The sequence below is a fragment of the Carcharhinus amblyrhynchos genome, chromosome 20 (assembly GCF_965287045.1).
Source record: "Carcharhinus amblyrhynchos chromosome 20, sCarAmb.v2.hapA, whole genome shotgun sequence".
Classification (NCBI taxonomy): domain Eukaryota; kingdom Metazoa; phylum Chordata; class Chondrichthyes; order Carcharhiniformes; family Carcharhinidae; genus Carcharhinus; species Carcharhinus amblyrhynchos.
This window is the reverse complement of record NC_137343.1, coordinates 37,065,335-37,080,264: the sequence shown is the minus strand read 5'-3', so window position 1 is coordinate 37,080,264 and position 14,930 is coordinate 37,065,335. Positions and strand designations below refer to the sequence as shown.

The 14,930-nt window shown below is 41.7% G+C and overlaps 1 protein-coding gene across 2 annotated transcripts in view; it reads right to left on the bottom strand.

The window, feature by feature from the left end:
- nos1 (nitric oxide synthase 1 (neuronal)) overlaps window positions 1–14,930 on the bottom strand; it is a 90,221-nt gene that overhangs the window by 32,054 nt on the left and 43,237 nt on the right. For both annotated transcript variants that reach the window (XM_080208418.1, XM_080208417.1), the window contains 6 exons: window positions 12,253–12,394; window positions 11,997–12,136; window positions 11,194–11,368; window positions 4,673–4,774; window positions 4,396–4,590; window positions 258–343 (listed from right to left, as the gene is read on the bottom strand). In XM_080208418.1, coding sequence (XP_080064544.1) covers window positions 258–343; window positions 4,396–4,590; window positions 4,673–4,774; window positions 11,194–11,368; window positions 11,997–12,136; window positions 12,253–12,394 — 840 coding nt within the window. The remainder of the gene's footprint in view (window positions 1–257; window positions 344–4,395; window positions 4,591–4,672; window positions 4,775–11,193; window positions 11,369–11,996; window positions 12,137–12,252; window positions 12,395–14,930) is intronic.

Genomic DNA, 14,930 nt, shown 5'->3' with positions numbered 1-14,930 from the left:
GAATTATGCCTCTCTCAAAACTGCAGCTAATGAACGTGTAAATCATGTCATGATTCAATCTTGGACCAGGATTCTGGCTGCCACTAGTTCAATTCACACAAGAATGGATTAATGAGTGTGCCTTTAAAAAAACAAGACATAAGTTTCACGGTCACAAATAGATAGCACATACTGACAAACAGAAGTATCAAATCCAACTATCATGCAACAGTATACAGCTGCTATAAACTACTGTGTATTGAATACAATAAACTTACTTTGCTAGCTTTTTAAATCCAATAGTCCGCTTTTTGGTAGGAGTTCCATTAATTCCTTTCCACACATGACTCAGCCAAGGATCTGCCTGCACGGAAACAATAGTTAATGCAGTTGATGTCTCAAATATGAAATGATGCATCCATTACAGGCAGGAACATGGGGATCTCGATTCTGAGATTAATGCACAGGGCGAGAATTCACAATCAGCATGTTTTAACTTTGCAAAGAAAACCTTAATTAGTTTTCACTTTGACAGGAGAAAATTTCTACTGGCATTGCTAATTGGTAATGTCCATTCCATTTTCAATCAGGTTACTGTGGAAAATATACACTTGAGGTGACATTATTTCTTATGTATAATGTTTATGGACAGCACAGTGGCACAGTGGTCAGCACTGCTGCCTCACAGTGCTACGGACCCAGATTCAATTCCCGCCTCGGGTGGTCACCTGAGTGGAGTCTGTACATTCTCCCTATGCCTGCGTGGCTTTCCTTCAGCTGCTCTGGCTTCTTCCCACAGTCCAAAAGATGTGCAGGTTAGGGTGACAGACCATGCTAAATTGCCGCTTAATGTCAGGGTAAATATGTAGGGTTACAGGGATAGGGCCTGTGATAGATATTCTTGTCGGTGCATAATTGATGTAGGGATTCTATGACTATGTTGGTCTGGAATGACATTTAAAATAGTGCATTTTTGCTCTTGCATGATGCAAGATGATATCAAATCCACTCAAAACTTCACTGAAACAATTTAGGTGTTAATATGACAGGATTTGTCAAATGTGAAGTTATTTGTTTTCATAAACATGAAGTTTTTATAGATCATCACCAATGCTTTCAGTACATTGAATACCACTTCCCACCCCAATCCCCCAGACCCACCCCCCCCCCAGTGCTTTATGAGGCAGTAAATTTGTGATAACCATATAAACCTTATTGACCAGGGGAGAATGGACTTACCTCGTATTTAGTTTATCTTTCGCTACACCCTAGCTATGACTGTGACACTACATTCTGCACTCTCTCCTTTCCTTCTCTATGAACGGTATGCTTTGTCCATATAGTGGGCAAGAAACAATACTTTTCGCTGAATATAATATATGTGACAATAATAAATTAAATCAAATCCAATCAAATCAGATAGAGGGCCCTTTGGACAATATGTGCTTGAATTAAAGCACTGAGGACATGTAATGGTGCCAAAATATAGACGTCCGATATGTGAGTTAAACAAACGTTAAATAACATTACTAACTTATTAGAAATCAAAAGGACAGAAAGTCAGGGCTACTTCTTAAGGGAATACAGTTCAGGGTGACTGTAAGGCCAATACATTTTAAAGAAAAGCAAATTCCAAGACTTTAGAATCAGTGCTTTATTTTGAATGCTATCATGCAATATGGGTGGCACGGTGGCACATTGGTTGGCACTGCGGCCTCACACTGCTAGGGACCTGGGTTCAGTTCCCAGCTTGGTTTACTGTCTATGCCGAATCTGCAAATTCTCCGCGCGTCTGTGTGGGTTTCATCCGGGTGCTCCAGTTTCCTCCCACAGTCCAAAAGACGTGCTGGTTAGGTGCACTGGCCATGCCAAATTCTCCCTCAGTGTATCCGAACAGGCACTGGAGTGTGGTGACTAGGAGATTTTCACAGTAACTTCATTGCAGTGTTAATGTAAGCCCACTTGTGACAATAATAACTAAACTTAAAATAAATAAACTTAAAATTGGGCACATTTGAATACATTTGCCAGATACCTGAAAACCAAAATCTGAGAGAAATATTTGGACAACGTTGTTATGGGAAGGAAAATTAAATTTAATGTGTGGGCTGAGATTAATTAAAAGAATGGAAATAGATAAGGGCACATATTAATCAAATTTAACAATGATAAGGATGTTCTCAGCTGTTCATATAAGTTTGGAACCACATTGGTAAATCAAAAAACAAACTGTAATGTCAGTTTTCTTTTATAAAACATTCAAGAAATTGACCCTTTACTATTAAATAGTAATCTTGATTTTATGATATTTCTGAGCAAAAACTTCAACAGCATCAGCTGGAGCAACTTGTTTCACAGATTGCTTGAGAAAGCCATCGCTGACTGCCTCATTGAGGTGGTTTCCATTCTTCCAAACTCCGGAAAGTGAAAATCCTCACGATTAATACATTGGGGTGTCTTATCACATTCCACATCTGCCCAAATTTCTTCCTCTCTGCCTGTGCACTGGGCTAATGATCTACAGCAGTTGCAAACTGGTACGTTGCCAAGGCTATAACTCAAACTGTTTTGTTAAATAGTGAGAGGATATAGGTGCAGAAAAGTTTCCTGCTGTACTTTCCCATTGCAGATTATAACCTCTTGTTTCGGAGGTTTATCAGTATCTTTAACTAACACCACCAAAAACAGATTAACTGCTCATTTAATGCATCATTGTTTGACCTCACCATGCATGATAGCCATTGCATTTGTAGATGGGGACAGTACAACTGTGACAACGATTTTAATAACAATAATGGCAATAGTGGCTTTAAAATGGCTACTCTGGCTGAGTTAAACATGCTGGGATTTTTGGTCAACTTAAAATTAAAACCAGATGTTGGTCGTAAAGTCACTCTGAGTCAGGACCTGGATTGGGAACTGTGATCTTAGGCTTCCTGTGTTGACCAAATATGGGAAGTTGTTTACTTTGGAGTAGACTGGATGTCATTGAATTTTATTGCCTTTATGTGGGAGACACATCATCTGAACTAAGCACAGTGGCATCGTTTAAAAGTAATTTCATTGGCTGTTCGAGCCATGTGATCAGTTTCCAGTTACACAATTGGCTGGATAATAGAGGATCTTCTGGAAGCAAGCAAAAGTCCTTCATTTCTAATGACAACTTTATATACCATCGTAAGAAATGTGCCCTGAAGAAACTTCTTCAGAGAAGACCACGAGGATAGATTCTACATTGGGAATAGTCCTGGCCAGGATTTTCCTAAAACCAGTAGTTTCTATTTTCAGTTAAATAATTCAGTTAAATGTTCAGATAAGAGTTAACGTTTAGTAAAAGTATTGCAACTGTTTGAGTTTGAGTTAGTACCTAAAGTGTTAAATAAGGGAGGTTGTTAAGTAAATTAAAGAGTCGGCTTCTGTTATTGTTTGTCTCGGTAAACTGGAATGCTTGGAGGATGTTTAAATTAATAGTCGAGTAATACATTCATCTACATAATAAGAGTGACTGCATTTAAAAATAAAATGTATTTCATTGGCATTTTAGGACATGAAAAGTTCAATGTAAAACTCAATTTGTTCCTCACATTATCCCATTTTAAAAAAAGTCAAACCAAGTTTTAAAAGAAAAATTATTCAACAATAGACGTAGCTTTGCAATTTGTGCAATCCTGCTTGGACAAAGTCCTGTTTCAGACAAAGCCACCCAGATCACGTAGCCTTGGCTGTTAACTGATTTATGCTATTATAGACTCCTCAAATCATTTAAATTCAATGGTACAAATTATTGCAGGACTTTGTAGCAAGTGCCTTTTATGCCTGAGTTGTAGTGTACAAATTGCAAAACGTGGCTATCAAGAGGGCACAGCCTCTGAGCACCAATTAACCCTAAATCAGCCCAGCAACACCATCAACATGAAATCTATTCATTGTACTTCTCTTCCAAGTATGTCAGCCTCTTTTTTTCCAACGTGATCTAGCAATCGAAACTGAAAATCTTCTGATAAGTTCCATTCATTGTGGTTAGTACTTTCAAGTCCAACATGTCTTCATCAGTTTCCCAGATTTGTACAGAGCGTATCCCTGGAATCACATCTGCAAAACTTACTAGCAGATGTCTGCTCAATTCATACACATGAGATTTGCGTCACTTACCCTGAGAATTGAAGATGGAAGATCGTTGTATTTAGTAAGAGAATGTTCAGCACTTGAGGCTTACCTATCTTGACAGTAGTACAATGATTCTCCTTTGGTTTCCATGTCATATGGAATGCATTCATCTTAAATAATACATGCTCAAACCACAAAGCATCAAAAATTGCTGATAAGGTGCTAAGAACCAAATAAGTTTAATTAATTGGTTAAAGGCCAAACTGGAAAAGATGGGCGAAGGAAACAATATTGTTTTTAAGAGCTTACCTGGTACTCAAATGATGGGCTCAGATGATAGTTTAGCATCTCTTGATGGAACACAGGGGTGATGCTTCCTGACATTGGGGGAACAATCCACACCCAGTCTGCAGGGCACCCTCCTCGACACCTATACTCGTTTTCCATGTGTTTCATGAAGGATTCCGTAGCAGAATGATGGTCCACAATTGTCACTTTATCAGACTAAATAGGGAGAAAAACCTTCAACAAACATATCTTCGTATTTGTTTGGAAAGAAATGACATTATATGAAGCTTGTACTTACCTGAAAGCTGTAGAGGACAGCAATATTTATTTCAACTAATGCTTGATCTTTCCAAAGGGAGGATGTCTTTCTGGTGTCAAGTCCCATTTGCTTTGCTACTTTCTGCAACATGATCACATGCAAATAATTTAAGAACCCCTTCCTGTTAACATCAAATTAAACATCAATAATTGGGCAGCGAGGTCTTGTAGCGCAGTGGGTAGTGTCCCTGCCTCTGAGCCAGGACCTCCGGGTTCGAGTCCCACCTCAGAACTGGATGGCCAAAGAAGGTCCGCTTATAACTCGGTCAAACAGGTTTATTGTCAATCTGCAAGTTCTTCCAAATAATGGCTGGCAGTAAGAATAGCTGGGAGAGACCCCTGGTCAGCTACACTTGACGTGGAGTGGCACCCCTCAAGCTGCAAGTCCCTGGTGACAGAATAGTGATGTGTTTGAGGAATTGCTAGCTGCAGAAACAGACAAATGTCTGCCAAAGTTCACCACTGGGTGTGTGAAGAGAATTGGAATTGGACAGGTAGTGTATTAGGTTTCACTGCTGAATTGATGAGATAAAAATTGCCTGATGTCCTTTTTTCACCTTTCAGTATATTTATAAATAAACATTCAATGAAATTATTTTCACATTGCTGACAGTTTTTGATTCTGTGATACCAGGGTACCTCAAGTGCAGATTTGTTGAATTTGGTATCCAAGGTGGATCAGACCTTTTAAACTGGTTTTGGACTGGCCAAGGCTTCTGTGCAGCCACCCAATGTCAACAGGGTCACCAAGACCATCAAGGCTGCAGATGCAGTGCAAACAATAACTGTTGAGAAGTGTCCACTGACTAAATTTCAATGATCTGGATGATAATGTGGTAAATTGGATCAGCAAATTTGCTGATGATACAAAGATTGGAGGTGTAGTGGACGGTCAGGAAGGTTTTCAAAGCTTGCAACGGTATTTGGACCAGCTAGAAAAATGGGCTGAAAAATGGCAGATGGGGTTTAATGCAGACAAGTGTGAGGTATTGCACTTTGGAAGGACAAAGCGAGGTAGAACGTACAAGGTAAATGGTAGGACACTGAAGAGTGTAGTAGAACAGAGGAATCTGGGAATACAGATACATAATTCCCGAAAAGTGGCGCCACAGATAGATAGGGTTGTAAAGAGTGCTTTTGGAACATTGGCCTTTATAAATCAAAGTATTGAGTATAAGAGTTGGAAAGTTATGGTGAGGTTGTATAAGACATTGGTGAGGCCGAATTTAGAGTATTGTGTGCAGTTTTGGTCATCTAATTACAGGAAGGATATTAAAAAGATTGAAAGAGTACAGAGAAGATTTACAAGGATGTTGCCGGGACTTGAGAAACTGAGTTACAGATAAAGGTTGAATAGGTTAGGACTTTATTCCCCGGAGCATAGGAGAATGAGGGGAGATTTGATAGAGGTGTATAAAATTATGATGGGTACAGATACAGTGAATGCAAGCAGGCTTTTTCCACTGAGGTTAGGGGAGAAAAAAACTAGAGGACATGGGTTAAGGGTGTAGGGGGAAATGTTTAAAAGGAATATTGGAGTGGGGAGTTTCTTCACACAGAGAGTGGTGGGAGTGTGGAATGAGCTGCCAGATGAAGTGGTAAATGCAGGATCACTTTTACCAAAAACTTGAACAGGTATATGGATGAGAGGGGTGTGAAGGGATATGGTCCAGGTGCAGGTCAGTGGGACTAGGCAGAAAAATGGTTGGGCACAGCCAAGAAGGGCCAAAAGGTCTGTTTCTGTACTGTAATGTTCTATGGTTCTAAACTTGAAAATGGGTTCAACAACTCCACCTGTCAACTGGCAAGGCTAATGACTGGCTCTATGACTATGCACATGCTAAATAAATGAATAATAAAATTATTTTAGAGAGCTCGGTCAAATATTAGTCCAGAGTAAATCCCATAACTGATTTGGTTTCGATGGCCAGAATTCTTCAACCTTGCCTGCGGCTGGGATTTTCCAGTCCCGTTGCAATGAATGGAGATTTGGCTAAGTGCCAAATTCTCCGTACTCATTGGCAGCAATAGTGGATGCATGAGACCGGAGAGTTTTGGTTGATATTCCATGAGAGCAAATTGAAATCCGTGTGTGGCAATGATCTCCCATGGAGACCATAGAATTTTAATCATGGCCAGACTTCCATTATGGGCGCCAGGATTACCAGAAACTTTTTTAAAATATCTAAGGTGGCTGCTTGAAAAATCTTGGCCATTTGTTGAACATTGTACAGGGTGGAGTTTAGTGTCTGGTCATGGAACAGGAAGTCACAGAGAAACAAGAGAAGCCAAACCACACAAAGAAAACAAACCACAGAAAGTAAGACAAGTTGGCAGATGAGGAGCAGTAAAGGAAAAAATCTGAAAAACTGAGAGAACAAGGACTAACAACAGATAATAGGTCCAGTAATTCATCTGTGCTATAGGATAATCTTGGATCTGTTTTTCTGTATATATGAGTGAGGACCAGAGAAAGATTCCTTGTTTCCAATTCTTTTTGTGGTTAGTTCACACTGTAGAGAGAGTGCAACTTGTTGATGTCTCAGTTGGTATGAACATCAGAGAGTGTGAAATCCCAGGTCATGTGGATCAGAAGAGTCTCAGAGTCAGTCTGTGCTAAGTCCATTGAATTCAAGCAGGGCAACAAGAAAAATATCATAGTTTGTCTGGGTCTCAGACTGGAAGAGATGGGGTGAAAATCAATTTTCATCCTGGGCCCAATTGCCATCTGAATCTTCTTGTTTAAACTGTGCTTGTATGGACACTGGTGAGGACTGGAACGTGTTTGGTTTTGACACATCCATAATTGAACCAACTCTTGATTTAGTCATGAAGATTTTCTGCTCCAATAAGGAAGGTGGTTTATGCTTTGGGATTCAACTGCAGCAGGAGACAGTTAAAAGAGAAGGGTTTTTTAAAGTTTAAAGTTCATTTATTAGTCACATGTAAGCTTGCATTAACACTGCAGTGAAGTTACTGTGAAAATCCCCTAGTTGCCACATTCCTGTTCGAGTACACTGAGGGAAAATTTAGCATGATCAGTGTACCTAACCAGCACGCCTTTTGGACCTCCAGAGCACCCGGAGAAAACCCACACAAACATGGGGAGAACATGCAAGCTCTACACAGACAGTGACCCAAATTGGGAATTAAACCCGGGTCCTGGTCCCTGGCGCTGTGTGGCAGCAGTGTAAACCACTGTCATGCCACTGAAAGAGATATTTGGAAAATACATAAAAAGTTATAGTTTCTGAAGTCTATTCGTGATTGGGGCACTGTCATTCCAACTAAACTTTACGTCCAGCATATTTTAGTGGCATATCAAGCCCTACCCTATAAAGATAATGGGAGTTTCTGCAGTGCACAATCAGCTAACTTTACGAAAACACTGTCACGGCATTCCTATTCTATACACATGGTTTTATATGTGAGTGTTTCATATGTTCTTCTGCCCAAGCTTCCCATGTACCATTTCCCATACACCAGTGTTCATCCAAATTCTACTAGCCACATCCTTATCCAACTTAGCTGACAGGGAACCTTACAGGATGCAAAAGCAAAAACAGCAGATGCTACAAATCTGCAATATAAACAGGAAAAACTGAAAGTGCTCAGCAGGTGAGGCAGGATCTGTGAGGATAAAGGCAAAATACTGTGGATGCTGGAATCTGAGACAAAAACAGAAGATGCTGGAGAATACAGTCTCGATTCTCTCTTCACAGATGCTGTCCGACCTGCTGAGATTTTGCAGCATTTTCTGTTTTTGGTTCAGGATCTGTGAAGGGAGAGAGAGAATCTGGCCGCTTTAGTCATCTAGAACCTTTTCACTCACGACAAGTCATTCACTAAGCTTCTCCAAGCCTCACATCATCCTGAATTAGAACTGTACCACACTTCCTTCACTGATACTGGGTCAAAATCCTGGAACTCACTCCATTACCAGCAATCTGCGTGTACCTGGGTACAGTGGTTTCAGAAGGCAGTTCACCACCACCTTTTCAAGGACAACTGGGGATGGGCAATAAATGCTGGCCTAGCCAGTGACCTTTAAATCCCATGATAAAAACCTGTCTGCCCAGCACTTTCTCAGCCTTCTGTAGCCTCTTCTATTTACCTCTGTGCACAGACCCAGGAAGATATTCCAACTGATTATATAATGGAAATCTACCCAGAACATCACAGCTTTTCTCATTCTCCATGCACACCTTATCAGTTAGCCCCTTCAATGCCGCTGTAAGGTCAATATCATCAGCAAATCTGAGATTGTTTCAAATCTTGCCACAAAAGCAGGTTCTTTCAATATTACTTGTTTAGTGCAAGGTTCATTCCTATTTCCAGTACCAATGCAATCTTGTCTCCTTACCAAATCTAAACCACTCCTTCAATCCAATTCAACAGCGATCGAGGGCTTATTGTAGGTGTTTTCTATTGGTCAAACAAATTTTTCAGGAATACCATGCATCCCCAATAACACAAAAAGTGTGAATGCAGAGGAATTAGTTTTCTGAGTATACTGAAGTAAATATCCGAGGCACCACAGGGAATGAAAATATATATAGAAGTGATGATGCTTGCAGACCAAGTAGAATCATAGAATCCCTACAGTGTAGAAGGAGGCCTATCAAGTCTTCACTGACTGCAATCCCACCCAGGCCCTTTTTCCATAACCCCTCAAACTTACCCTGCTAATCCCCCTAACACCAAGGGGCAATTTAATATGGCCAATCAACCCAACCCGCACATCCTTGGACTGCGGGGGAAAATGGAACACCTGGAGGAAACCCACGCAGACACGGGGAGAATGTGCAAACTTCACACAGACAGTGACCCAAGGCCAGAATTGAACCTGGGTCACTGGCGCTGTAAGGCAGCAGTGCTAACTACTGTACCACCATGCCATCCCTAGGTAGGTTTCAGACCAGGATGATGTAAGTTAATTCAACTGTTTGTGATAAAACAGTTAGAAAAACTTACAGAACACACCATTGATTGCTACGTCAGCTTCATTGATTTTTAAGTAGGTCTTTAGCAGTGAATGGCAGTCGGGGATATGGCCCTGTGAACACCCAAGCAGACAAATCATGTTTGCGGTATAACAGATTGTGTACCAAACTGGTAGTTGTCACTTCCAGATTTACCAACTGCCTGTGCCTTAAACTGACAGTCAGCATTTCAACTCATGTGTCAGTTTGTTCAAGTTTTTTCTTTAAGAACAATCAACTATCTTCGGCAGAGTTGAAGGTTGTCTTTTTTCTCCATTATATCAGTTGAAAGACGGAACCATTGACTGTCAGACACAATTAGATCAGTTGGATGGTGGAACGGGAGCTGTCAGAACCAATTAGACTTTGGCTTCTCCCATTGTTGCTCACACACAAACAATAGGAAAGAACTTCTTATGATGAGTGAAAGACATTTGAGAGTTGCATTTACAGGTAAATCTATCCAGTGTTTATCTTAAGACAATTCTCATCAAATTGTTGTATATGTTGCAATGAAATAAAAGGCACCAATCATTCAGAAGGGAAAACACACTGTGGCTTCACTTGTTATCAACAGGCACACATGAACATAAATACGTGGATGGAAAGCTTGAGGAGCTCACAGTCGCAGAGCTGTGTGCCTGTGTTCTGCTCCAGGCCAAAGTGACACTGAGGCTGGATCACACAATACACTTCCCTTAAATTGATGACACCCATTAAAGACTTATTACAACAAAAATAAATCAATAAAAGAAATCCGTTTCTTCACTGTCTCTGGGTTTCCTCTGGGTGCTCTGGTTTCCTCCCACAGTCCAGTGTAGGGTTGACTGGCCATGCTAAATTGCCCCTTAGTGTCAGGGATATTAGCAGGGTAAATACCTGGATGAGATTGTTGTCGATGCAAGCTGGATGGGCCGAATGGCCTCCTTCTGTACTGTTGTGATTCCATGAAAAATCTTGAAACTCCCTTCCTAACAGCACTGTGGGTTTTCCCAGGGGTGTAATGCTACTGGAGCTCCTCTCCAGCACCTCCTACTTAAAGGCTTTAATACTCCCTGCGGGATAGTAAACTCTCCTTTGCTGATCAGCCATCTGAGAGGCACTCTGAATGATCTCCCCATTGATCTTAGTGAAATCTACTCCATTAATTGTACTGACCGGATTTGAATCCTCACTGCCTCCAATATTGAAGCTACTTGTTCCCAGGAGCAACACATGCAGGGGGATTTGGCTCACAGATGGCAATGATCAGAACTGGAGGAAAATCCTCATGCAACTACATGGGATGGCATGCTGGGTAAAGCAGAGGTAGCCGGCATGTCAAGTGAATTCTACCTGGTCAAAGAGATAGGTTTTAAGTGAAGCGCTGTGGGGTGTCCTGAGGCCAAGAGAGATGCAAGTTCTTTCTTCTTTTATCCACTGTTGTATGCTTTATTTGCTTAAAAGTCATTCATTTCACCCTGTGATAAAGGATCAGGGAAACATGTCTATGCTGTTCTAAAGAGGAAATAGAAGTTACCTCTAGAACACAATACCGGGCTGTATCGCAGAAGTCACGGACTCCGATTTCCGTTCCCATGTACCATCCATTGAAAGGGCAGGCTGTAAACTCGAGGCCTCCGATATCTAGAAGCATGTTTGAAACAGCTGGCAGGCCATACCACTTCAAGTTCAGATCTTTAAACCATTCAAACCTACAGGACATTCCAAAGGTTACAGAAATGCGAACAACACCATAAGGTGCAAGACTCCAGCAATTTCTAACTGTTGTGTTATGATTCTAGATTATTATCATCATTTTATCTTGAGTAAATGTCCCCCTGTTTCACATTTATCAACCCCTTTCTTCACCCACATTCTTGCTGCCCGGACTAAGGGTCAGGAATGTAGCTAACTCTCAGAACGGAAGATGCCTGCAGTTCGATAGACAGAACCAGCGGAGACTATTGACTCTGCCCATCACTTCTCCCTTCCACTTGCTGAGAGACATGGCAACCAATGCCACACTTGATGTCCTGTTCCGCATGGGCAACTGCACCTTATTTGGGTTTCCATCTAGAACCAGCAAACCTAATGGCCAAAGCAAGGGGGAGAAAAACTGCAGCTAAATAAACAACTCTGGCCACTTTGGAATATGAATTGGAGTGAAAGCAATACTCCTGGCAAAAAAAAACTGCATGGACTGGAATTAACTGGACCATGCATCAAAAATGTTCATTTGGAACGTTTACCAACATATATACTTTAACCTGTCTCATAATGAAAGCTAAAACAATCACTGAATTGTAAATGATCAAATGTTCTCAACAAAGCTGTACGTACTTAGGGTGTTTGAAAGATACTTCCAGGATTAGTTCTGGGGGAATCTCAAATAGTTCAGGGTCATTTCCATTAGCTTGAAGCAAAAGTGGGAGGATGTCAAAGCGCTCTTTTGGTCCTTTCCAACCTTGTTGCATACAAATCTGCATCAACCATAATTTGCAAAGAACATATAACATTCAGATAAGCAATATGGAAACAGCCATCAGTAAAACTGAATGCTGGGGGTTGGACCCAGCAGTTATTTGATATACTCTACCTCAGTTAGCTCCACAGAGGCAGGGTCTCCAATGACTGAGCCATCGGGTTGCTTGTATCCAGCATATCTGATCAGCTGGCTGTTCCAGATTCTGAAATCATGCTTGCCATCTGTTCGTTGTGGGAATATTGTGATAGCAGACCTGTAAAACCATCAATCTGATAACTGTTGACAGATGTTAAACTGACACCCGTTGATGTTAATTGAAAATGAAGCTTTTTTTCTGAAATAAAGTCACTTCTAAATTCTTACTTAAATCTAAGGATTTTCATTGAAACAAAGTTGGGACAGTGACTTGTATTGAGTTACACAAAAATACAGAAACGCAGAAGCAGGAGTAGGCCATTCGGCCCTTCAAGCCTGCTCCACTATTCATTCTGATCATCGCTGATCATCAAGTCCAATATCCTGATCTTGTCTCCCTTCATATCCCTTGATCATTTAGCCCCAGGAGCTATATCTAATTTCTTTCTGAAATCACACAACCTTTTGGCCTCAACTACTTTCTGTGGTAGTGAATTCCACACATTCACCATTCTCTGAGTGAAGAAATCTCTCTTTACCACTGTCCTAAAAGATTTACCCCTAATCCTCAAAGTATGACGCCTTGTTCTGGACTCTCCCACCATCAGGAACGTTCTTTCTGAATCTGCCATCTAATTCTGTTAGAATTTTATAAATTTCGATGAGATCCCCTCTCACTCTTCTAAACTCCAATGAATTTACATAAGAAATAGGAGCAGGAGTAGGCCATCTGGCCCTTCGAGCCTGCCCCACCATTCAATAAGATCATGGCTGATCTGTCGTGGCTAAGTTCCACTTTCCCGCCCTCTCCCCATAACCCTTAATCCCCTCTCTTATCAAAAACCCATCAACCCGCTTCTTAAAAATATTTAGCGAGGTAGCCTCCACCACTTCAACGGGCAGAGAATTCCAGAGATTCACCACCCTTTGAGTGAAGAAGTTCCTCCTCAACTCCGTTCTGAACCGCCCCCCCTTTATCTTGAGGCTGTGCCCCCTAGTCCTACTGTCTTTTTTGAGCGGGAAGAGTCTTTCCACCTCTATCCTATCCATCCCATTCATCATCTTATACGTCTCAATGAGATCTCCCCTCATTCTTCTAAACTCTAACGAGTACAAGCCTAGTTTATTCAGCCTCTCCTCATAGCTCAACCCCCTCAACTCCGGTATCAGCCTAGTAAACCTCCTCTGCACTCCCTCCAAGGCCAAAATATCCTTGCGCAGGTGCGGCGCCCAAAACTGCACACAGTACTCCAGCTGCGGCCTCACCAATGCCCTATACAGCTGCAGCAAGACCTCCCTACTTTTATATTCAATCCCCCTCGCTATGAAGGCCAGCATCCCATTCGCCTTCCTGACCACCTGCTGCACCTGCAGGCTGGGTTTTTGCGACTCATGCACAAGGACCCCGAGGTCCCTCTGCACCGTCGCCTGCTGCAGTTTTTCGCCACGTAAGTAATAGTCCTTCCTACCATTCTTCCTACCAAAGTGGACCACCTCACACTTGCCAACATTAAATTCCATTTGCCATTTCCTGGCCCATTCGCCCAGCCTATCTAGATCCTTCTGCAGACTCTCCACACCCTCCGCACAATTTGCCTTTCCCCCAATCTTGGTGTCATCAGCAAATTTCGACACCCTACACTCGGTTCCCTCCTCCAGATCATCTATATAAATGGTAAATAGCTGAGGCCCCAGCACCGACCCCTGGGGCACCCCACTAGTCACCAACCGCCAATCCGAATAGCACCCATTGACCCCCACTCTCTGCCTCCTATTTGACAACCAATCCTCTATCCACGCTAACACCCTACCCCCAACTCCATGTCCTCTGACCTTCTGCAGTAACCTCTTGTGAGGTACCTTATCAAACGCCTTCTGAAAATCCAGAAAGACCACATCCACCGGCTCTCCTCTATCCACCGCCCTAGACACATCCTCATAGAACTCCAGTAAATTTAATCCTAACCAACTGAGCATTACATAATAAAACATCCCAAGCTGCTTCACAGAGGCATTATGAAACAAAATGTGACCCCCAAGCCTCAAAAGGAGATGTTGGGGAGAGTATGGTCACAGAGATTAGCAAAGGAGATAAGTGATGCCAATGCTTCCTCCCACAGTCCAAAGTGTGGGTTAGATGGATTGAACATGCTAAATTGTCTCTTCGTGTCAGGGGGATTAGCAGGGTAAATATGTGGGGTTATGAGGATAAGGTGAAATTGTTGTCAGTGCAGACTCAATGGTATGAATGGTCTCCTTCTACACTGAGGAATTTTATGTTCCATGATTCTATGAACCAGGAAGGGAAATATTCTTATTATTCAATTAACCACAGAATAAGGTTTAAAGATCGTGTTCTTGGCCAGTGTATTTAATGAAAGTCTCATGACAAAGCTGGACAGAGTCAATGGGGAGAAACTGTTCCCGCTCATAAAAGGATCAAGAATGAGAGGGCACAGATTTAAAGTGATTTACAAACAAAGTAACTTTGATGTAATGTTCATGCCACACAAGTGCTCGGCAATGACCATCTCCAACAAGACAGGATTTAACCATCTCCCTGATTCAATGGCATTACCATTACCACACTATCAATATTCTGGAGGTTATCATTGACCAGAAACTGAACCAGACTAGCCATAAAAATACAGTGG